The sequence below is a fragment of the Ovis canadensis genome, chromosome 21, assembly GCF_042477335.2.
Source record: "Ovis canadensis isolate MfBH-ARS-UI-01 breed Bighorn chromosome 21, ARS-UI_OviCan_v2, whole genome shotgun sequence".
Lineage (NCBI taxonomy): Eukaryota > Metazoa > Chordata > Mammalia > Artiodactyla > Bovidae > Ovis > Ovis canadensis.
Window position 1 is genome coordinate 33,669,839 of NC_091265.1, and position 22,782 is coordinate 33,692,620.

At 48.6% G+C, this 22,782-nt stretch overlaps 1 protein-coding gene across 3 annotated transcripts; it reads left to right on the plus strand.

The window, feature by feature from the left end:
* The first annotated feature begins 390 nt into the window (after window positions 1-390).
* KCTD21 (potassium channel tetramerization domain containing 21) lies at window positions 391-15,688 on the plus strand. 3 transcript variants are annotated; one of them, XM_069564964.1, is made up of 3 exons: window positions 410-466; window positions 1,394-1,550; window positions 12,504-15,688. In XM_069564964.1, exons 2-3 carry the CDS (start codon window positions 1,492-1,494, stop codon window positions 13,315-13,317), a joined length of 873 nt encoding a protein of 290 aa, XP_069421065.1. In that variant the 5' UTR covers window positions 410-466; window positions 1,394-1,491; the 3' UTR covers window positions 13,318-15,688. The 3 variants fall into 3 exon arrangements, with proteins under 3 accessions (XP_069421066.1, XP_069421065.1, XP_069421064.1); XM_069564963.1 differs by having other exon boundaries at window positions 424-466; window positions 1,394-1,676; XM_069564965.1 differs by lacking the exon at window positions 1,394-1,550 and having other exon boundaries at window positions 391-466.
* The last annotated feature ends 7,094 nt before the right edge of the window (window positions 15,689-22,782 follow it).

The following is a 22,782-nucleotide window of genomic DNA, read 5'->3' on the forward strand; positions in this document are numbered from 1 at the left end:
CCCGCCGCCAAGTCCCAGACGGCAGGGATGCTGCTTCCACTGCAAAGCCCAACCTCTCCACCCGGCCCTACACAAGTCTGTAACTGGGGAGCTCGACTCAACGGCGTAGCCACAGGGCTGCGGGGCGAAGTGGGGGGGAGGGGCGAGGTGCGGGAAAAGGGGCGGAGCCGAGCGGGGGCCACCCCGCGAACCGCCACTCAAGCTGCGTCCCCTTTAAGACGAGCCGGCCTGAGCGCGGGTGGGGGCGGGGCGGGAGCGGGCCGGCTAACTGCAATGCCTCCCGGGAGATGAAGTTCGACGCCCGACGCGCAGAGCTACAAAGAGCCTATTGGAGGACTACAAGTCCCAGAGAGGAGCGGGCGGGTCCCGGGCCGCCACGCCCCTGGGCTGGGCTCCGGCCCTCCACCCCCCTCGCAAAGCTGCGCAGGCCGCCCGCGGAGGGGAGGTTGCTGAGCGAGGGCTGGAGGTGGGTGCGGCACGGACGGGGGCGTGGGGTGGAGGGACTGCCGGCGAGGGGTCACGGACCCATCTGGACACCTGTCCTACCGTGAGAAGTCATCTAGCCTACCCTAGCCTCGCCATTCTCATCCGTGCAATGGGAATAGCAACGCCTGTGGCTGCGGGGGAGGGGATGTTTATGGGGAAGAAGGGGCGGAGCTGCTGGAAGGAGCCTGGGTGGATGGCGATAGTCTGAAAAGCCCGGATAATAAGGGCCGAGACTGTGGGAGGAGTCCGGTGGGTGGGTCAAGGAGGGGCGGGGTCTCTAGATAACAAGTGGAACGCGCGTGAGATCCGAGAAGGGGCTGGGGAATGGGTGCAGAGGAAGCCAAGGAAGCAAGCCTGAGTTGGATTGGGTGGAATGAGCCGAAAAGCGCCGGGGAGGGAGGGGTGGAGACGGAAGGATGAAAGGGATCCCTCTCGGCCCTGGAAAAGCCCAGTGTCAGCATCACTGATGTGACTTGAGGAAGAGGGTGCCCAGATGGGCAAATGTCTGTGGATGCACGGAGCATCTTTTCCTTGTGACTAGAAAATAAAGAGCCCAACCTTGGAACCGGCGTCACACATTTGAGTTCATTCAACTCACACCCTGTGAAGACGTCACCATGTCTGTTTACAGTTGAGGAACCTGAGGCTCAGAGAAGTAAAATGACTCGCCCCAAACCACCCAGGGACTCCTTACTCTCAAGGCACTGCTTTTTTCCCTGAAGTGCAGGGAGGTAGAGGTTTAATCTGTAGTGAATGGCAGGGAGTAGAGGACAAATGTCCCAGTCCTTCACAGGTGTGACAGGACCAGCTTCCTCACTGCCAACCTCCGAGGCTTATTGTTAGGATGAAATGAGGAGGTACGTTTGAAAGCCGTTTGTTCATAAATTATCTTTCTTGTGAGGAGCAGGAAGACCGTGGAAGAGTGGTTGGGCCTGAGGAAAACCAGAAGGTGAAGCCTCAGGGTGTGCCAAAACGATGAAGGAAGATTCTGGAAGAGGGTAGAGGATGGTGATGATTATCGGAAGTCTACACCAGATGAGAGAATACTTTGCTGTGCAAGTCAGGTCAGGTGACTTCCCTTCTCCAGCCCTGTTGGTTGACTTTTCCCTGTTGGTTGACTCTTCCCTGTTGGTTGACTCCTTCAAAGATCGAAGTGTGTCATCTGAGTTGGGAAGCACCTTCTCTGTCTGGTGAGCACATAATGGAGCAAACAGCATTTGGGCCTTTTAGAGATAGGAACTGGGCAAAGCAGAGCTAAAGATACGGCTGTTGGGTGTGGGGAGGCCAGGAAGGGGAGGTGAAGGGCGGTATCCCCAGATAGTCTCCAGGGCTGTGAGCCAGACTCTTTATCTGGTGGGCTGTGTAAGGTGGGGAAGACTGCTCTAGTTTTTTGGGAGACACATTAACTCACTTTGAGTGCTGTCATCCTTGAAGTTTACCTAGCTGTGTTCTATGCATCCCCTACACTTTGGGAGTTCTTATATTTACTTTCCAAACTGAAAATTCAGGAGACTGTTTCAAAATAGAAAGTTTTAAAAATTCAGGAGAGATTGGTAAACCTCCCTATTGGTAGGTAACAGTCTGGGACTAGGAAAATGGATCTGACTAAACGGGAGGAAAGTTTTCCCCCTCCCCCTGCCTGCCGACTTCTTGGGGTACAGATCTGGGGTACAGATCCCCGACCTGACAGGGTGGCCAAGCAACTGTCTACTTAAGGAAAGTGAGCCTTGGTAAGGGGTAAGAATAAAATGCTCTGGAGATACGAAGAAGGAAGGAATGAATTGCAGCCAATGGGCCTGGCAGATGAATGGCATTTTCTTCGCAGTGCAGGCAGAGGGATAGCAGATGCCAAACTGCAGAGATAGGAGAGGGCGGGATATGGTTGGTCTGTAAAGTAAGGATGATAATAAGCATCTTCATCTATGAAATTAACATGCATAAAGGGCTTCCCTGGTGGCTCAGTCGGTAAAGAATCCACCTGCAATGCAGGAGACCTGGGTTTGATCCCTGGATTGGGAGATCCCCTGGAGGAAGGCATGGCAACCCACCCCAGTATTCTTGCCTGGAGAATCCCCATGGACAGAGGAGTCTGGTGGGCTGCAGATCATGGGGCTGCAAAGAGTCAGACAGGACTGAGCAACTAAGCACACACAAAGTGCATAGCATAGTAGTAACTGCTCAGTAAACGTCAGCCATTATTATTACTGTTGTTGTTGTTACGATCACCACCATGTGCCCAGGAATTCGTCTAGAGCCACACAGCTAATGAAGTGGCAGAGCCTGATTCAAATGCAGGCCCATGTGACACCAAAGCCCATGCACTTTCCTCTTCCCACAAACATCTGTGAGGCCCAGAAGTGGCCCCTCTTTGTTAACATTCTTGGTAAACCATCACAGGAGTTTCTTTTCTACTGTAGTAGTAGAGACTGAGTTCAGAAGGAAGCAGGGAAAACAAGGCCTAAACAGCCATCTTCTCCCAGCCTGGATCTCAGCATGGAGACAGGCAGGCCTGATTCTGTGGTTCCTGTGGGCAGTTTAGTCTGGGTAGGAGACTACTTGGATGTACATTCAGTTGCCCTCCACCAACTGTGGGCTGATTTAGCTTAGCCCTGGTTGGCTTCTTCATCCTCCAGAGCACCGAGATGTCAGGAGAAGATCATGAGATGCTAATGCTTCTTAGTAGTAGAAATAACATCTAATATTTATGGAATCTGGCTATTTACTAGGGCCAGGCACTCTGACTGGAACTTTACATCTGTAGTCGCAGCAAAGAAGTACTCTTTTCTTCCCTCTTCCTTCAAAATAAAAATATTCTTAGAATTTTTAAACATACAGAAACATTGAAGGAGTAGCCTTTCACCGATGCACCGATTCACATTGACAATTTTGTTTTTACACATGTACTTTTTGCTAAACTATTGAAAAGTTACAGATGTCTTGACACTTGACCCCTAAATTCTAAAGCAGGTTATCTCCTAATTATAACATTCTGCACCATAACAATAAGACCATTATCCTACCTAAGAAAAATAGCAAGAGCTCATTATTATCTACTAAATAGTTGAGATTCAAATTTCTGCAACTGTCAAAAACTATCTCATATTTTTTTAATCAGATGCAGTCAAGATTCATTCATTCATTGCATTTAATTATATCTCTTTAAGCAATTCATTTAATCTAGATAGAGCCCCTCTACCTGTTTAAATTTATTTAGCAATAACTAGGTTCAAATTGCTTTTTTCTTTCTTTTCTGGCAATGTTGCGTACTTACTATTGCATCACATTAGGAGGCATATGATATCAGAATCCTACTATTCTATCCATGAATGCTAAATTTGATTATTGGATAAGGTCATAACAGCCTGATATTTCCATAAAAGGTTAAGTTTTTCCCTCTTGTAACTAAAGAGGGCTTCCCAGCTGCACAGTGGTAAAGAATCCCCCTGCCAGTGCAGAAAATACAAGAGACATGGGTTCAATCCCTGGGTTGGGAAGACCTCCCTGCGTAGGAAATGGCAACCCACTCCCGTATTCTTGCCTGGAAAACCCCATGGACAGGCAGGCTACTGTCTGTGGGGTCGCAAAGAGTCAGACACGACTTAACTAAAGAAAAACAGCAAATTATGATCTGATATTTGTATATATTGCGGAATGATCAGATAGTTACGAAAAAATTTTTTTTCTTGTGATGACAGCTTTTGAGATCTGCGTTCTTTTGACTTGATCACATTAATCTTTGATGTCTTCTTTGCTGTCTGGAAAGAGATGTTCCAGGCTCACCTTGAACCTGTCAAAGTCCCGGAATCACCAGTTTCGCCAGGAAACCATGGTTTCTTTTTGTAGGAGTTAAGATTTAAAAACCAAGATCTGGGGACAAGTGTGCTCATTACTACTTGGGGTATCATTTCTAGGCTCTGAGCAGAGCTGAGACATGATAGATGGATAGATGGATAAAAAGATAAATAATTATCAATGCCTTGTAGATTGATTGTTAAAACAGCTGGTCCTCGGTGTGTAAAAGGAGTAGGTTTCATGTAAAATACCTTCATTATGGAGGCTTAGTGGGCAATAATGTAGGGAATTGCTCAGAAAGCCCTTGCTTGTTCTAAGGCTCTGTTAGTGTGTGGCCTGTTACCTAGGACCTCTGCATCTGGGTTCAGTCTCTTGTTCAGGACCCGGGTCAGAGAAGACCCTAGGCTGCCTCCAAAGGACTAGTCCTCTGAGCAGTGTCCAAACCTGAAACCTCCCAGAGACCATGACTCAGAGGTCAAGAATGGACACAAAGCCCCGGGCCAAGGATTCATTCTCACTGCTTCTGTGAAATAAAGATAATGTGATCTGTCTTGCCTGCATCCCAGAGTTGTTGTAAGGATCAATTTTTTTTTTTTAATTGCCTGCATCCCAGAGTTGTTGTAAGGATCAATTTTTTTTTTAATTGCTAATCAGTCTTTTCAGCATGTGTACTACAAAATTCCTTCCCCTTTTCATTGTCTTAATACCGCAGTTTGAAATGTCATTGCCTTAAGTTTGATTTCATACATTATACTAAGATATACTTTTTCAAATACTCTTTTAGGTTATCACTCACCAATTTAAAAAATACTTTTGGGAGTGGGATTAGAATAGCATAACAACTGTAATTAATTTTTAAGTGAAGTGAAAGTGTTAGTTGCTCAGTCGTGTCCAACTCTTTGCAACCCCATGGCCTGTAGCCCGCCAGGCTCCTCTGCCCATGGAGTTCTCCAGGCAAGAATACTGGAGTGGATTGCTACTCCCTTTTTCAGGGGATCTTCCCAGCCAAGGGATTGAACCTGGGTCTCCCGCCTTGTGGGCAGATCTGTCTGAGCCACCAGGGAAGAATAGCTTTAAGATACTGCCTCTCAGAATCATCACAGGTCTCTGTTTATTCAAGTCCTGTTTATGCTTCTTAATAAAGAAGCATATGCTTCTTTGTTTTCGAAGGGAGCACAAGGGTTTTTTAAGATAGGTGTAATTTTTTAAAAAAATATTTACTTACCTGGCTGCAGGACTGACCCGTGGGATCTTTCATTGCAGTGCACGGACTTTCTAGTTGCCCCGCGGCACATGGGATCTTAGTTCCCCAACCAGGGATCAAACCCACATCCCCTGCACTGCAAGGTGGATTCTTAACCACTGGACCACGAGGGAAGTCCCTGGGCAGCACAGGCTTTGAAGAGAGGCCTCACTTGGAATTCTAGCTCTGCTACTGCTAGCTGTGTGATCTTAAGCAGCTGTCTTCACTGTTCTGTGCTTGTTTTATAATCCAGAAAATAGAGATAATAATTGTACCTACCTCACAGCCTCAGTGTGGTGTTGCAGTGAAATGGTCTACAGGAAAATGCCTCACATAGCTGGGGACATGTCCTCAGTGCTCAGGAAATGTCGATTCTCTGCGCACTCACTGGTCATGCATGTCAGAATCAAAATGAGGTGGCAGGTATGAGAGCACCTGGTAAGAGGTAGGAGAGGACAAGTGCCAAACCTCTGCAAGGGGTTTGACTGCTGAATTCCCAAGGTCATTCAGAGCATGGCAGTTAGACGGGCCTGGGCTTGAATCCTGGCTCTGTTTGAATCTCTGGGCAAGTCACCTGCCTCTTAGAGCCTCAGATTCTCATTTATGAAGTGGAGATAATGCTTTCCTCAATGGGAGTTACAAGGATTAACTGAGCAAATGTGTCTAATAGCAAGTACCTAAGAAGTACTCACCAGGCAGTAGCTGTGTCTCTTGTGAGACCTGCGGGAATGGTTTTAAAGAACATAGTTTTAAAGGACTCTAGAGCAGTGTCTTAACTGCCCTTCCTTATAGGACACCCACTCTCAAAAGAATTCTATTTTCTTTGTTACAATTAAAGGTTGCAGCAGGGTGATTTTCAGGCTCTAGACTGGGATTGCCCTCCACATGATACCAGGCCGGGCTTTAAAATCCATCACCCCTCATTTGGGCCACAGACTCATTTCAGGGAGGAGAGAATTCCAGCCACCTCCCAAGTTCCCAGGCCCCCTGACTTTCCCTGCCCAGGCAGATGGTCCGAGGATCCGCCTGGCATAATTTCCTGGTTTTCTCAGAAAGGGAAATGGGCTGATCTTTTTTCTTGGTTCTTTTCGAGTCAAGAGGCAGACTTGGAAATTCTCCTGCTTAGGACACATTATTTGTTCAGACACAGTGGTGGAGTTTCTTTTATCTCCTGTTTCATGGTTCGGTTTGTAATTCTCATTCATCTTTTCTAATCTGGCTTTTAAAAAAAACCTGGCTTTTTGTGTTTTGCTGCTTTGTCATTAGGGATCATGGGTTGCTATTGAAATAGTAGGGTTTAGACTTGTGGTGTGTCAGCTATGGAGGGGCTCCAGGCCATCCAGGAGCCAATCCCCGTATCCTCAGATGTGACTGGGCAGAGTCCCAGGCCAGCCACAGACTAGTTGCCAAAAGACCTACCCCAGTCCGATCTGGGCAGAGAATAAGGGAATGTGCACCTTCCATTCATGTTAGGGCCTCAGGGTGGGAAGGGGAAACTGAGAGGTGTTGGACTCGTACCGACCTGGATTCGGGTCACAGCTCCTCAAGTGACTAGCTCTGTAACCTTGAGCAATCTCGTAACCTTCCTGAGCCTTGGTTTCCTCATCTGTAAAACAGAAATAATAGCATCTGTCTGGCAGGGTGCTTGTATAGACATCAAGTGAGGTAATGCAGGTAAAGAATCAGCCCAGTAGTATCATTCTCTATACTTCTCTATATATTTTTGTTAAAAATAAATAAAATGCTACTGTGTGTTAACCAAAGCATTATACAAGCAGGAAGTGTGTGCTCAGCAGGTGGTAGCTGCTGTCTTGCCAAGCAGGCTGCCTAGCACTATTTTAAAAGGCTGCTTCAGGGATTCTCAAACTTGTGGAAGCTATGAAACAGCCTTTTGTTGCCGTTCCAGCTCTCAGCAGCCTGTGCAGGGGAAAGAGAGTGAGCTTTCCACTCCCTGGCCGTGTGTCCTGGGCAAGCCCTCAGTCTCCTGGGTCTCTTGTTTCCTATCTGCCTAACGGAATGATGGCCGCTTTGTAGAGCTGCTATATGAATTAAAAGGGCTGGTGGGTGTACAGGCCCAGGATGTAGTAGAATGCTCAGTACGTGTTCATCCCTTCCTCCCTCAGCCCCTCCACAGTACCCCCAGCACCCCCAGTGTGCTCGGCAGTGAACACACAGGGACAGGAGCTGGGCCACCGCTGTCACAGAGATCACAAACCAGGTAGCGGTTTGCACAAACAAGTTTCATCATAACCCATGTTATGAAGGTACACTTTATATCACCTTCCAGTTCCCCTCCCCCACCACACACACACACAAATGAAACAGTTTCACAACAATATATATAAAACTGGTCATAACCCAGTGTATTATATTATTCATGACACAATCACAATCTTGGTTTTTTTCCAGTTTATGAAGGCATAATTTATGTGCAGTAAAAGTCACCCTTTTTAGGTGTACAGTTACATGAGTTTCTGTAATCTTTATACAGTCATTTGACTACCACTATATCAAGATACTGAATATTTCTGTCAGTCCGGAATATTCCTCCAGTCTCTGTAGCCAGGCTTATCTCCAGCCTCTCCAATTACTGATCTGACTTCTGTATCTATAGTTTTGTCTTTTCCAGAATGTTGTATAAATAAAATCATACACCATGTGACCTTTTGAGGCCGGCTTCCTCCACTTAATAGGATGCTTTGGGGATTCTTCTGTGTTGTGTGTCAGTAGCTAGTTGGCTTGTATTGCTGAGTCACAGTCCATTTGTCTGTGACCTCTTCTGAGTTAATTTTTCATCTGTGTTGCGGGATATGAGTTGAGGTTCTTTTCATGCATATCGATGTCCAGTGATCTTCACCTTGAGAGTGCTAGGGAGGAGGGCCAAATGCAAAGCAGATCATTACATGATTGATTACATGATGGAATGGTGGGCTGTGGAAGGGACCAGAAGCCCCAAGAGGAGAGCTGGCAAAGTGGAGGTTTGGGGATAGACAGAGGCAGTGACTCATAGGTTGAACGCAGAGAAAGTGGAAAAAGTGAAGAAGGGTGGTATAAGGAGAGCAGAGGCAGGGGAGGGCGGATGCTGTGGTGTCAGGACGGCCGGAGCATAGAGTGTGGGGAGAGGTGGGATTGAAGGTGAGATTGGATTGCACACAGTAGTCAGAGCAGGCAGCACTGCTTCAGGAAAATCAGCCTGCAAACTGAAATGGCAGGTGGACAGAAAGGAGGCAGGGAGCCACGTGAGGATGCTGGGGGAGTGGGGGTGAGCCCTGAGCTCCAGGAGTTCCTGCAGGGACAGGTTCAAGGAGACAGTCGAGAAAAATGTTAGGGATGCTGAGTCAGGGCTGCCTTGTGGGCTCACGCAGATGGGTGGCTGAGAAGTCAGCAGGATCTGGGGAAGAGAACTCTTTGTGAGGCTTCTGGTATCCACAGAAAATCCAGGTGGGCTGTCTGAGAGGCAGCTGGGTACACAGTGGGGCTGGAGCTCAGTGGTGGAAGCCCCCACCCCCCTCAGTGACGCTGCTCAGCCTTGGGACGCCAGTTCCTGCCCCTTTGTGTCATCGTGGCTCTCAGACCGAGCCTGTGGACTTGCCACGGTGGGCAATGGGCACTGTGACTAGGAAATAGGGGCTGGGAGGGCTGACTTCTGTGATCCCTGAGTCTGTAGTGAAGAGCACAGGGAGCCCCCTAGTCTGGGGTCAGACCTACCTTCTTTTTTTTCAATTGGAGGATAATTGCTTTACAACATTTTGTTGGTCTCTGCCATATAGCAACACAAATCAGCCATGGTATACACATATCCCCTCCCTCTTGAACCTCCCTCCCACCTCCCACCCCATGCTGCCCCTCAAGGTTGTCGCAGAGTGCCAGGCTGAGCTCCCTGCGCAATACAGAAACTTCCCGGCAGCTATCTATTTTACATATGGTACCATGTATTTCAGTGCCACTCTCTCTAGTCATCCCACCCTCTCCTTCCCCCAGTGTGTCCATAAGTCTGTTCTATGTCTGAGTATGTATTCCAGGGGTCAGGAGACCTCCTTCTAACCAGCCTCGGCCCAGACTCCCGGCGCTGCCCTGGGTGAATGACCAGGAGCCACACAGCAGGGCGCGGGGGCGGGAAGGCAGGTACTGTTTTGCTTTGCCTGCAGAAAAATAGGACTTTGGGTGCCCATCCAAGGGCCCTGGTATGCCCTGTGGCACCTGATTGTCCTCCCCACCTGCTTTGAGCTCTTCAGAACTGATATACTTAGGAGATATGGGGTTTGCAGCCCAGAGAATTGTCGGGAAAGAGCCCAGCCTCTGCCGCGCCAAAGCCTGTGTGTTCCTTTCCGTGGAGCTCAGCCACTTCACAGAGCCTGGGCCTTAAAGAGAAAGAAAGACTGGAAAGTAGAAAGTGCAGATTACTATCTAGAAAGAAAAGGAGATGCTGGAATGAGAAAGCAGCTGGCCCACTCCTGGGTCCAGCTCCTGCCTGCACCCGCTGGAGGAAAAATTAGTCAGATTCGGGCCCCAGGCCAAGCATACACCTCGGCTGCAAGTCTCAGCAGCGTGGTAACCACCCCTTCCTAGGAGCCCTCCCCAACCCTTCTCTGTTGGACACCCCCTTCCCCCCACCCTAACCCCACCCACCACCGACGTCTCGCAGCCCATCTGCTCCAGGCTTCTGTTGATGATTTTGTAACTTCATCATGAGCTTGTTTCTCTTCAGACACTCCAGATGGTTAATGCCTTTCTGCAATATCAAAGTGCCCCATTGGACAGGGACAGAATCCACCCCACCCCCACCCCGCCAAAGAATTGGGTGGGGCAGCCGAGAGTCCTCCACACCCAGCATGGCCACCACCCTCTGGAGTAGAGGGGTCTCGGTGTAGTCAGGGCTTCCCTGGTGGCTCAGATGGTAAAGAATCTGCCTGCGCTATGGGAGTCCCAGGTTCGATACCTGAATCCGGAAGATCCCCTGGAGAAGGGAATGGCCACCCAGTCCAGTATTCTTGCCTAGAGAATCCCCATGGACAGAGGAGCCTGGTGAGGCAAATAGTCCATGGGGTCGCAAAGAGTCAGACACGACTGAGTGACTCACAGGTTCACAGTGCAGTCAGCCTCCCCAGAAGGCAGATGCTTGGTGACAACTGCCCTGGCCCGCTTGCTACCCTTGCTGGGTGACTTTGAGAGAAGTGCCCTGCTTGGACCTCAGTTTTCCCATCTGGACAGTAAACATGCCAGAATCCATTCCAGGCCTACTCCTGCAGCTCTTAGTGCATTGTTCTTCCTTTTTTCCATCCTTCCTTCCTTCCTTTTATTTTATTATTTCTTTATTATTGAGGTAGAGTTGACTTACAGTATTAGTTTTGGGCTTACAGCATAGCAACTCAGAGTTTTTATAGAGTATACACCATTTAACATTATTCTGAAATATTATCTGTACTCGCTGTGCTGTAGCTGGTCATTTTCCTTGTCACTGCCTGTGGTTGTGGTCTCCTCTGCCAGCCTGGGCTCTTCTCAGAGGCAGCACTGGGACTGATTCCTACCTGTGCCCCCACACCCAACATTAGGGAAAGATTCCTGGATTCACTGCACAAGTTGACTCCTGGGAAAGTATCATGTTAGGAGCAAAAGAAGTACATCCCCTGATTTTTAGACCCTTAAAGAAAAGCTAGAATCCAAGACTTCAGGTTGATGGAGATTCGCCAGCCATGGACACTAGAGGCTGTGAGGTCAGTGGGGGGATAGTGGGGGAGAGTTGTTAAGGAGTGGCTAAAGAGCCCTCAGGAAGGGTGCTTGGTGGCAGAGGCCCACATCCGCACTACAAAGCAAGGTTCGGAGGAGCCTGGGGTTCCATCATGGTAGGAAAGGGCAGGCCATCAGGAGCCAAGGGCATCTTCATGGCCAGGCAGGTCATCACGGACGGGTGAGAATCCAGAAGGAGCATCACTGGGAGTCCAGAGGACCGAGTGACCCATTGTGGGCCTGGAATATAGATGGAAATGGTACTAATCACAGCCATTTGTTGTGCATTCTTTTAGATAGAAGAATAAATAAGGCAACATTGATAGAGCAGAAGGAGAATGGGGCTTGGAGTTCTACACCTCAGAATGTTAAGTACCGAGAATGGCCCAGTAGTTGGCTAGTAAGCACGAATACATTTTTCTGTCTCATATAAAGGCAGCTGGGCTTGAATCCTGCAGGACACTTTACCACTGTAAGCCTGGGGAGTGAATCCTGGCAGTTTCCCTCACAGTGGGGATGATTGGTGATATTGTGTATGTCAAAGGATAGTGTGTAAGCAAATGTACGTAAGAGCAGCCACATAGCATTCAGTCCAGGCGCATTTTCTGCCTTTCCTTAGACCAGTAGTTCCCTGTCTTAACTGAACATTTAGAATCAGCTTTAAAATACATCAATGCTTGGGTTACATGCCACACCAATTAAAACAGCCTCTGGAGGGTGGGACCCAGGCTTTGTTTTTTCTTTTCATTTCTTTCTTTCTTTTTTAACTCCCTTAGTGAACCTGACATGCTTTAGACAGTGTGACAATTATTACCCATCCAATTGTTCATTGAGTTATTCATTCATTTCAATTCCAAGGACATACAATAAGAAATGGAGAACCGTGACTACCCAGATGATATGGATTGGGTGTTTGTGTCCCCCAGAATTCATCCACTGAAATCCCAGCTTCCAATGGGGTGGTATAAGGTGGTAGAGCCTTTGAGAGATTAGGTCATGAGGGCTCCACCCTCATGAACGAGATTACTGTCCTTATAAAAGAGACTCCAGAGATCTCTCTTGCCCCTTCTCCATATTAGAACACATCAGACACCAAATCTGCCCCTACCTTGACCTTCAACTTCCCAGCCTCCAGAACTACGAGAAATAAATGTTTGTTACTTAAGCCACCCAGTCTCCAGTATTTTGTTATACCAGCCCCAAAAGTCATCAGATATGGTTGGGTAATAGTCATTTCTTTCTTTTCTCTCTGTAGGACTATTTTCCTGCACCCCAGCCTTCCTGCCATGTCTGACCCCATCACGCTCAATGTCGGGGGGAAGCTCTATACAACCTCACTGGCAACCCTGACCAGCTTCCCTGACTCCATGCTGGGTGCCATGTTCAGCGGGAAGATGCCCACCAAGAGGGACAGCCAGGGCAACTGCTTCATCGACCGTGACGGCAAAGTGTTCCGCTACATCCTCAACTTCCTCCGAACCTCCCACCTGGACTTGCCCGAGGACTTCCAGGAGATGGGCCTGCTGCGCAGGGAGGCCGACTTCTACCAGGTGCAACCCCTGATTGAGGCCCTGCAGGAGAAGGAGGTGGAGCTGTCCAAGGCCGAGAAGAACGCCATGCTCAATATCACGCTGAACCAGCGTGTGCAGACGGTCCATTTCACCGTGCGTGAGGCACCCCAGATCTACAGCCTCTCCTCTTCCAGCATGGAGGTCTTCAATGCCAACATCTTCAGCACCTCTTGCCTCTTCCTCAAGCTCCTCGGCTCCAAGCTCTTCTACTGCTCCAGTGGCAACCTCTCGTCCATCACCAGCCACCTGCAAGACCCCAACCACCTGACTCTGGACTGGGTGGCCAACGTGGAGGGCCTGCCGGAGGAGGAGTACACCAAGCAGAACCTCAAGAGGCTCTGGGTGGTGCCAGCCAACAAGCAGATCAACAGCTTCCAGGTCTTTGTGGAGGAGGTGCTCAAGATCGCGCTGAGTGATGGCTTCTGCATCGACTCTTCTCACCCACACGCTGTGGATTTTATGAACAATAAGATTATTCGATTAATACGGTACAGGTAAAAGGACCCCAGCCACACTGGAGGGGGTCTTCCCAAAGCCAGGATGTTGGAGAGTGTCTCACCGGTGGTGTGAGGCAGGGTACCATACTAATCTGCATTAATCGCATAGCAGGACTTGATTCCCCCCCCACGATGCAGTCCACCCGTAGGAATCTGTGTGTCCTCTTGACACAGCCACCTTTTTCCTTGCCGCTTTGAGCTGGAGATGGGCAGTTTGCTGTAAGTGAAGTCTGCCATCATGTCCTATAGGAGGCCGTAGGACTTCCTGGCTAGAAAGAGAACAGCACTTTTCCCTTGGACTCCAGCTCTCTCTGAACCATGAGGCACTGCCTGCAGCCCTTCCTTTGGTAGAGGGGGGTGAAGTGAGAGTAAGAGGCTCCTTCTGGTTTCTTAGGACAGGAAGTCCCCAGAGATTCCCATCCTGCCTGCCCCTCCATCCTTGGGACGTGGCCAGGACCTGGGGCTTGCTTGGCTGGCTTGGAAATGAAGTAGGTTGTGGGGGCGGGATTTGAGCTGGCCCGGCATAGAGGAGTGAGTCTCCAGGCAGTGTTCAGAAGATGGGGCTGTCCCTCTTGACGGGGCCAAACCTAGGCATTTGGGGATTCCTTGCTTCAGAAATGAGCTGCTAATCCCTGTGAAGATTTGAAAGTATCTGGAGCCACTACAATGAAAGGCACTTCATAATGTGGCCTGATCCCTGACTTCTTTCTCCAAGAATTTGAAGTGTCATTGAAACAGATTCTTCTAAACAAATATGCACTCTCAGGGTTGGAAAATAATTCAACAGTCATTTAGTGCTCTCCCACCCCAAGCACACCCCAGCACATTTGGGGCTGAGGGCTTCTCCCCAGTACCTTCAGGAGATAACCATCTCTGCTTGCGTACTCTCAGCAACAGAACATCCGTCATCCCCACGACCAGCCCGTCATGGTCGGCTGTTAGAAAGTCCTTCCTTATCTTGAGCTGAAATCTGTCCTCCCACAGGCATTTTCTATTCCTGGTAGACCTTTCTTCTCGCCCAAATGTGTATTTTCTTTTTCAGAATAGTCACTTTGAGAGGCCACATACCTATTCTGAAAGTATGAATACTTGGAATTAGGATTCCCCTTGGGATTTGTCTTAAAAACCAAGGTTAACCCCCTGACATTCCCTGTAAGTCATCCCTGTCCCTGTAAGTCATCCCTGTTTTTTACGGCTTCACTTTGTTTGTGACCCTCCCTTCTCACCAGACATGACCCTATGTAGCTTTTGACCATCTTCTGGTAAGTTTGAACATTGCTTCCCCAGAGGAAGGAGACCAGGGTCTCGGCAGTGTATAGCAAGGAGCCCAGGAGTGGTCTGAACTATAACACTGCCCTTGGAGGAAGTGTCCAGCACCTATAATACTGCTCTGAGGGATGTGGTACTGTTTCCGTGTATAACCAGTCTGTTGACTTCTTTGGGGTGAGACCCAGGGCAAGACACCCTGAGCCACCACTTCCCAGGGGTGATAAGCAGTGCAAGTCTCAAAACTGCACGTTATGATTTATCCCTGGAATGAGGGTGACCTTGGAAGTCCCACAGTCTTCCCCACTAGGCAGGGGCCCTCAGACAAAGCCAGAGACGCCTGGTGCCACAGGTACCCCAGGGGATGGGCTGAGGAAGGAGCTTGTGTGCCCAGCTGTGGGAAAGGCCACATTCCTTAAGTAATAAAGGTCTTTCCCCCCTGTACAGTGGGACCCCTGAGTCTCATAACTGTCCCAGGCCACCAGACTATTGGTATTTGGGAAAGCCACTCAGGAGAACACAATTTAGACCAGCCAGCAGAAGCTGTGACCACAGCAGAACAGTTTAAGGAAGAAATCTCATAAATCACTACTGTCCCATATTCCTTTTCATAAAAAGTATTTCTCCATCTTTTTGGTGCTTCTTAATTCAAGCAGCTTGACTTTAGAGAAAGCACAGGACCTGTGAAGCCACTAATTTGCTGTGTGACTTTATGCAAGTCACTCACCTCACTAAGCCACCTCTGTTTCTTCATCTGTGAAATGGGCATAACAGTAACCCATAACCCTGTCTACCTCACAGGGCTGTTGTGAGGATCAAATGAAATAATGTATATGAGAATACAGTATAAATGATGAATAGTTGTTATTATTTTGTGTCTATATATAAGGGGAAAAACCTTGGCTTTGGAATGAGGCTGACCTGAGTCTCAATTCTGGCTCCATCGCATGCTGTGTAAACTTGGACGAGTCCCTGGGCCTCCCTGATTTGTTTCCTCCTCTGATGACAACCCCACCTCCCAGTGTTATGTGACCTGGTTGTGTATGTGAAAATTCCTAGCTAGGCCTGGCACATAGCTCAATAAATGTTTGCTCTCTTAGAAGTAACAATGGATTGTTGTGCCGGAGACACCACAGGCATATAACAGTTTAATAAGCCTTCTGGGGTACCTGGTATATGGGCCCTGAGGATGGGAACAGTCACAGATAAGTTCGGTGTAGAAAGGATTAGAGGGCCACACCCTGGGCTTGGGAACTTGGGGAAAAGCAAACTTAGTTCTCAGAAAGGGCTTAATGGATGGTTGAGCTGGGCCTCTGAGTGTAGGCTGCACTGTAGCAGGAGACACCATGAGCCAAGGCCAGGGAGCCAGGCAGGGTGGGTGAGCGTCCACTCGGGGCCATAGCAGAAGGGGAGCCACAGGCAGCGCATGCAAGGCACTCACTGAGCACACATCTCACTCTGGTGTGTGCAGCCACCTGCTTGGTGCAACAGATAAGAAGCCTGCAGGCGGCCGCATCCAAGAGGACCAGTCAGGGTGGACCGGGAGGCAGGTATGTGCTTGTCTGAGCCCCTTACTGCCCTGAGCAAGACCCGATAGTGATCAGTGATCTCAACTGGGCTCAGTTTTTTTAGCCTTTTGCACAGGTGAGAGCTTTGTCCCAACTAAAGAGCACTTCTGGACGCACGACATTGTCAGCTCTCTGTTCATTCCCTGGGCATGCAGAGGGATGGTCAGGAAGGGTACTCAAGGGAACCCTAGGGCATTTTGGTGTGTCCATTTGGTGAGGCCACCAAACAGGACCCCTACCTGTGGAAGACCAGCAGAGCTGTCACCTCAGGCACCACTCCCTGAGACCTCACACCCTCAGGACCACCTGAAGCCCTTTGCCTTTATTGAAGGACAAGCTCGTGATGCCACCCTTGGGCCAGAGCTCCCCGTGCCGAGGTGGCCAGCCTCCTTGCCCACATCTCAGCGCCCTACACAGGCCCCCAGGCTGAGATGCAGTTACTCTGCTTTGTAAACTGCTCTGTGGCCTAAAGCATGGCACTTTTGTAACTGCACCTCTGTTCGCCCCAAACTTCCAGCTTTGTCGCACAAATTATTCCTAAAACGTGCTACTGTAAGTGGGGGCATAGTCAAGGTCAGCCTTGAGCCAATTTCTCATGTGTTCAAATCACACAAAGTCTCACAGCCCGTCCATTTCCTGAACTGCAGTCTGTTCAAACTGACCGCCTGAGTCTGCCTGCGTCCCAGGGGACTCAGGGCTGGCGGGGCATTTGGCAGGGAAATGAGACCCCGTGATCATCTTGCAGAGCAAAACCACCTTGAAAACTGGCCCAGCAGAGAGAGGGGCCCAGGCTCCTTTCCAGGCCTTGTGGGGTCTTGGCTCTGGCAACTCCGTCTGTCAGGACAGCCGTGACCTCAGTCTCCTTCAGAACCTTCAGGACAGTGTGGCCTCAAGCAGACAGCCACAGAGACAGTCTGGTGGCATGCTTACCCAGTCTGGGGCAAAGGGACCAAGTGGGACCCTGAGGAGAAGAGTGGCCCTGTGGAAGCCAGAAGATTACTGAGCAACCCGGAGCATCCAGGGCACCCCACCCTACAACACAAGCTCAGTGGTGCCGCTGCCTGGCTCGGACTTCTGGGCAGGAAGTACACGCCCAGTCAGGTGTGTCTGATCTCACTGCTCCCTCTCCTGGTCCTCTTTCCCACCAACTTCCCTGACCCTCCCATCCCAATATATGTATTTGGTAGTATTTCAAAGGCTTTGTCAACATTCCAATTAACTGACAGCCCTAGAGTGTTCGAGCCCTTTCTTAAGTCCCTCCCAAAAGCCTTGGTTCTCTTTTACTGAGTTAGTCAGTCAGTTCAGTCGCTCAGTCGTGTCTGACGGCCCAGTGGACTCACAAATCCTCTAGAGATCCTGCTGCATTGCGACATGGTTTCTCCCTCTCCAACCCTAGTTAGTTCACTTGATAAGCCCATTATTGGGCTTCCCTAGTGGCTCAGTGGTAAAGAATCCACCTGCCAATGCAGGAGACACAGATTCAATCTGATTTGGGAGGATCTCACATGCCCAGGCGCAGCTAAGCCCATGTGCCACAACTATTGCGCCCATGCTCCAGAGCCTGGGGACCACAACTGTTGAGCCTATGTGTTACAGCTGCTGAAGTCTGTGTGCCCTGAAGCCCACGCCCTGCAACAAGGGAAGCCACCGCACCCCCACGCTCCGCAACTAGAGAACAGCCGGTGCAGCAACACGTAAATAAATAAGACCCAGCACAACCAGAAATAAACAAAATTAATAAACCCAGTACTGAATTTTCTTAATAAACACCCTTTTGTTTGGCATCTCATAGGTTGCCAAACTTCTTGCCACCCACAGTCTGCCTTCACAAAGCAAAAGAATGATGGTGCGAGGCCATTCCACACCTCACCAGGGCTGCCGTTACTTTGCTGCCTCCATATCAGCTCATCCTTCAACACTGCATAAACCTTGCCTCCTTGGCTCGCCAAGTAGAGTCAGTTCCAGCCCGCTTTGTACCACCCTCTATCTGGTGTGGACTTTTATCAGCATACTGCAGCTGTTCACAGGCAGTGGTATACTGGTAAATATTTAACAACTAGCTCTCAGGGAAAAGCAATGATCTGTGGCATCAGCCAGTTTTCATGGTGTAAGTACTGTCACCATAGTTTCAAGGCACCAACATGAAGTCATTGATCATGGAGGGAGAGAGGTATACAGTGGGCTCTGGAGAGCCTGAGGGAGCCTGCTCCAGCGCACGTCCATGCCTCCCACTGAGCCCTGTGCTTCTGAGGGAAGGGACTCTGCCTGGCTCTTTGTATCACCAGTTCCCAGCACACAGAAAGTGCTCAACTATGTTTGAGGGACCTGTGAAATAAGACATTTTTACCATGTCTTATTACAGCAAGACAAATTTATTCAAACTCCATCTTGCTCAAAAGTCTTGCTCAAACTTTTTCCTGTAACACAAGAAAAAGTCCAAAGGTCCCTGGCTCTTTACAGACAGGCTTCAACCTATTTAAGAGCACAGATTCTAGAACTAGACTGCCTGGAATCAAATCCTGGCTTTTCTACTTAATGCCTATATGGCTTTCGGCAAGTTCCTTAACTTCTCTGTTTCCTTGTCTGTAAAGTGATGGTGATAGTATCTTCAACTCATAGTGTTGTTCCAAGGGTTTGATGAGGACTACATCTTCAGCTTTTTGAATAGGGCCAGGAGTATAGTAAGTACTTGACTTACTACATTACTAACTACCATGACTGTAAGCATTACTATCATCATCATCATCATTGTTTTTTGTCCATATCTTTTTTTTTCATTTTCTGCTTTGGTTTTATTTCTTATTAATTAATTTGTTTTAATTGGAGGCTAATTACAATATTGTAGTGGTTTTTGCCATACATTCACATAAATCAGCCATGGGTGTACATGTGTTCCCCATCCTGAACCCCCCTCCCACCTCCCATCCCTCAGGGTCATCCCAGTGCACCAGCCCTGAGCACTGTGCCTCATGCATCGAACCTGGACTGGAGCTCTATTTCACATATGGTAATATACATGTTTCAATGCTAGTCTCTCTAATCATCCCACCCTCGCCTTCTCCCAGAGTCCAAAAGTCTGTTCTTTACATCTGTGTCTCTTTTGCTGTCTCACATATAGGATCATTGTTACCATCTTTCTAAATTTCATATATATGCATTAATATACTGTATTTTTTTTCTTCCTGACTTACTTCACTCTGTAAAATAGGGTCCAGTTTCATCCACTGCATTAGAACTGATTCAAATGCATTCTTTTTAATAGCTGAGTAATATTCCATTGTGTATATGTACCACAGCTTTCTTATCCATTTATCTGCCGATGGACATCTAGGTTGCTTCCATGTCCCAGCTATTGTAAACAGTGCTGCAATGAACACTGGGGTACACGTGTCTCTTTTGTCCGTATCTTTCATTGCTATCTTACTCACTCATGCCCTCAGTGTCCCCTGCGCAATCTGCACTGATTTCTAACTCCTGACCTTTGCCCGAGGCACTCCTACTGCTTGAAGCATCCCAGCTTTCCTCTCCAGTGACCCAAACCCTGTCCATCCACAGTGAATGCCTGTCTCGCCCCCCGCCACCCTCTCACTGAGCCCTTCCTCCTCTGGCCTTTCAGTGCCCTCTGGTTGGCATATGTGTGGGTCTGAAAATCAGATTCTCAAATCACACGGTCTGGTTCTTCACATACTCTTTTAAATGCCTAACGTATAGCGACCCCAGGGTTGGGCCTCTGAGAAAGTAGAGATGAACCCTGCACATTCCTGCCTCAGGGTGTGCAGTGGGGCAGAGGTAAACAAATTTTAATCGGGTGGGCAATGCTAAGGTGCCTGCTCCAGGTGGAGTAGGCCACAGAGATGGGATAGCCTCAGTGTTCATGCTGCTTTACCGTTTACAAAGCAGTTTGCTCTCTTTTATTCATTTAATCCTCACCACAAGGCTCTGAGAGAAGAAGCAAAGGAGGGACTTTTTTTTAATAGATGAGGATGCAATGACTTGCCTGTGAACACACCGTGTGTAAGAACAGTGCTAGCACATAGTAGGTAGGTAGGTAGGTAGGTTTAGTCGCTCAGTTGTGTCCGACTCTTTGTGACCCCATGGACTGTAGCCCTCCAGGCTTCTCTGTCCATGGGCTTCTCTAAGCAAGAATACTGGAGTGGGTTGCCATTTCCTCCTCCAGGGGATCTTCCTGACCCAGGGATCAAACTCTGGTCTCCTGCATTGCAGGCAGACTCTTTACCGACTCATCCACAGGGTGGCCAATTATGGAATTGAATTCTACATCATTTCATTCAAGTTAAGTGGCCAAGTCAAGACAAAAACCCAGTCTGAACCCTCCTTCAGGATTAATTCCCCTCGGTTGTGAAGCCAAAAACAGAACTAGGCTTCCAAGTGCCAGGACTCTGGTCTAGGCTTTTCCACTAATGTTCCAGGTGACCTCGGGCAAATCACACCCTGTCCTGGGCCAGAAAGCATCCTTGGGTGAAGACAAAAAGGTAGAGGTCAGCTCTACCAGCTAGAAGTCTCTTCCAGCCAGAGTTGGATGGAAGAATGATCCTCCTAGCTCTGGGGCTATGTGAGCAAAGAGTTAAAAATCCCTTGATGGGGTGGTCAGGGGGCTTCTGGCACTGGACTGGCCCTGCTTATCTTCTGCCACCTTTTCATCCTGTGAACACACTCAGTGATAGAGCAGTCCTGGAACTTTTGTATCTTCCAGTGTGAAATGCTGGACGTAATTAAGTGTTTCTGGGGCTAAAACAATCAAGCAAAGGGGAATCACTCACATATCACGTCATACTACTAATATTCCCTTGTGCTTGGTCGCTCAGTCGTGTCTGAATTTGTGACCCCATGGACTGTAGCCCACCAGGCTCCTCTGTCTGTGGGGATTCTCCAGGCAAGAACACTGGAGTGGGTTGCCGTGCTCTCCTCCAGGGGATCCCCCCAACCCAGGGATTGAACCCAGATCTCCTGCATTGCAGGCAGATTCTTTACCATCTGAGCACCAGGGAAGTCCAATGTTCCCTTGAGTGAAGAGTGAAGCCCTAAAGCTTTTGTGAGGATGAGGTTCATTCCACTGAAACATGGCACCCCCACATCCTTAAAGGGAGAGGCAGATTAGACAAGCTGAGCACCCCCTCCACCAGCATTCCTGAGAGGCTTCCTTACTTGCCTGCTAAGAGAACGGACTGTCAAGACACGACATTCACTGGCTATTTTGGGCATAGAATCTGAGAATGTTGTGACAGGAGGAAATTTATATCTGACCACCAGAGGTGAAGAGGAAAAAGAATTGGCTTTGGGTCAAGCAGACCAGTCCAAATACTGGCTCTGCTGTGTGACCTTGGCAAGCAACACCATCCCTCTCAGTCTCAATGACTTCATTTAGGAAGTGGGGATAAAAATACCTGCTACCTACTTCGTAGAGTGATTATAAGAATGAAATGAGGAAAGGCATGGATAGCGCCTGGCTCCCTTATCTTAGCCCTGAATTCTTCGCTCTCCACACTGGAACACTGGATGGCGGGATCACTCCCAAAGCAGGGACCACCTCTCTACCTCTAGATCCCTAGCCTTCAGCACACTGCCTCCAAGGGGAGCTCCTCAGGTCACGTTTGTTGAATAAATGCCTGAACTCCACTGCTTTACCTATAAGGAGATGGGTCCAGAGTGGTGGAGAGACTTGTTCCAGTTACACGGCCAGGGGGGACCCAGGGCCCTGGCCTCCTAGCCCTCTTCTTTCCCATACACTGCAACTGTTCACACCACATCTTGCAAAGCCCTCTTCGCACATGGGAGCCTTTCTTCTTTTTTTCTTTTGGCTTTTATTTTCTGTTTTGTTGGGGTTTTTTGTGGTTGCTTTTTGGGGGTGTTGTTTCTTCTTTCAACATCTTGGTTGAAGAGTTAGCAGCCTTGGAATCAGTACCCAGGTCTGTCGGGCCCCAAAGCCATGAGCTCACTCTTTGAGATATACCGAACGCTTGAGGCCTATGCTGCTTTTTAGATCTGTTTCCCAGCCATGAATTCAGCTAGTTCTGCAAATGATGAGCATCGGTTGGGAAGGTGTCTCACCACCCTACTTCTCTACATAAATCTGATATTGAATAATGGCCAAAATCTGAGGCCGAAGACCAAGTGGCCTTGCCTGTTCCCCTTCAGTAGATTTTTCCAAAAGGAGAGAAACAAGACATACTCTTTCATCAATTCTAAGACATTTTTTCACATTCCAACATTTCTGAAATCAGGGGGAGACTTAACAATTGATAGGATATTTCAATTATAATTGACAATATTTATTCTTTTTTATTCTTATTTTTAAAAATATTTATTTGTTTGGTTGCACCGGGTCTTAGCTGTGACATGTGGGATCTTTAAGTTTAGGAATGTGGGATCCAGTCCCCTGACCAGGAATTGAACCCAGGACCTCTGTATTAGGAGCAAAGAGTCTTAGCCATTGGACCACCAAGGAAGTCCCCAGTGGCATTTATTCTTAAGTGGTAAAATATAAAATAAACTTGTGTCTTGAAATTGTCAGGTAAATGAAATCCAACATTAACCAGCAGAGGCAATGGCACTGCAGGTCCGCATACCCTTCCCCCTGGGCTAATTCGACCCTGGAAGCTCGCTTCCTTCCC

Coding starts and splice junctions, on each gene's coding strand:
- KCTD21 (XM_069564963.1), top strand. CDS start 1,492: ATGGTGATGATTATCGGAAGTCTACACCAGATGAGAGAATACTTTGCT. Junction 1,677..12,503: donor GGAAGCACCTTCTCTGTCTG/GTGAGCACATAA, acceptor TTCTCTCTGTAG/GACTATTTTCCTGCACCCCA.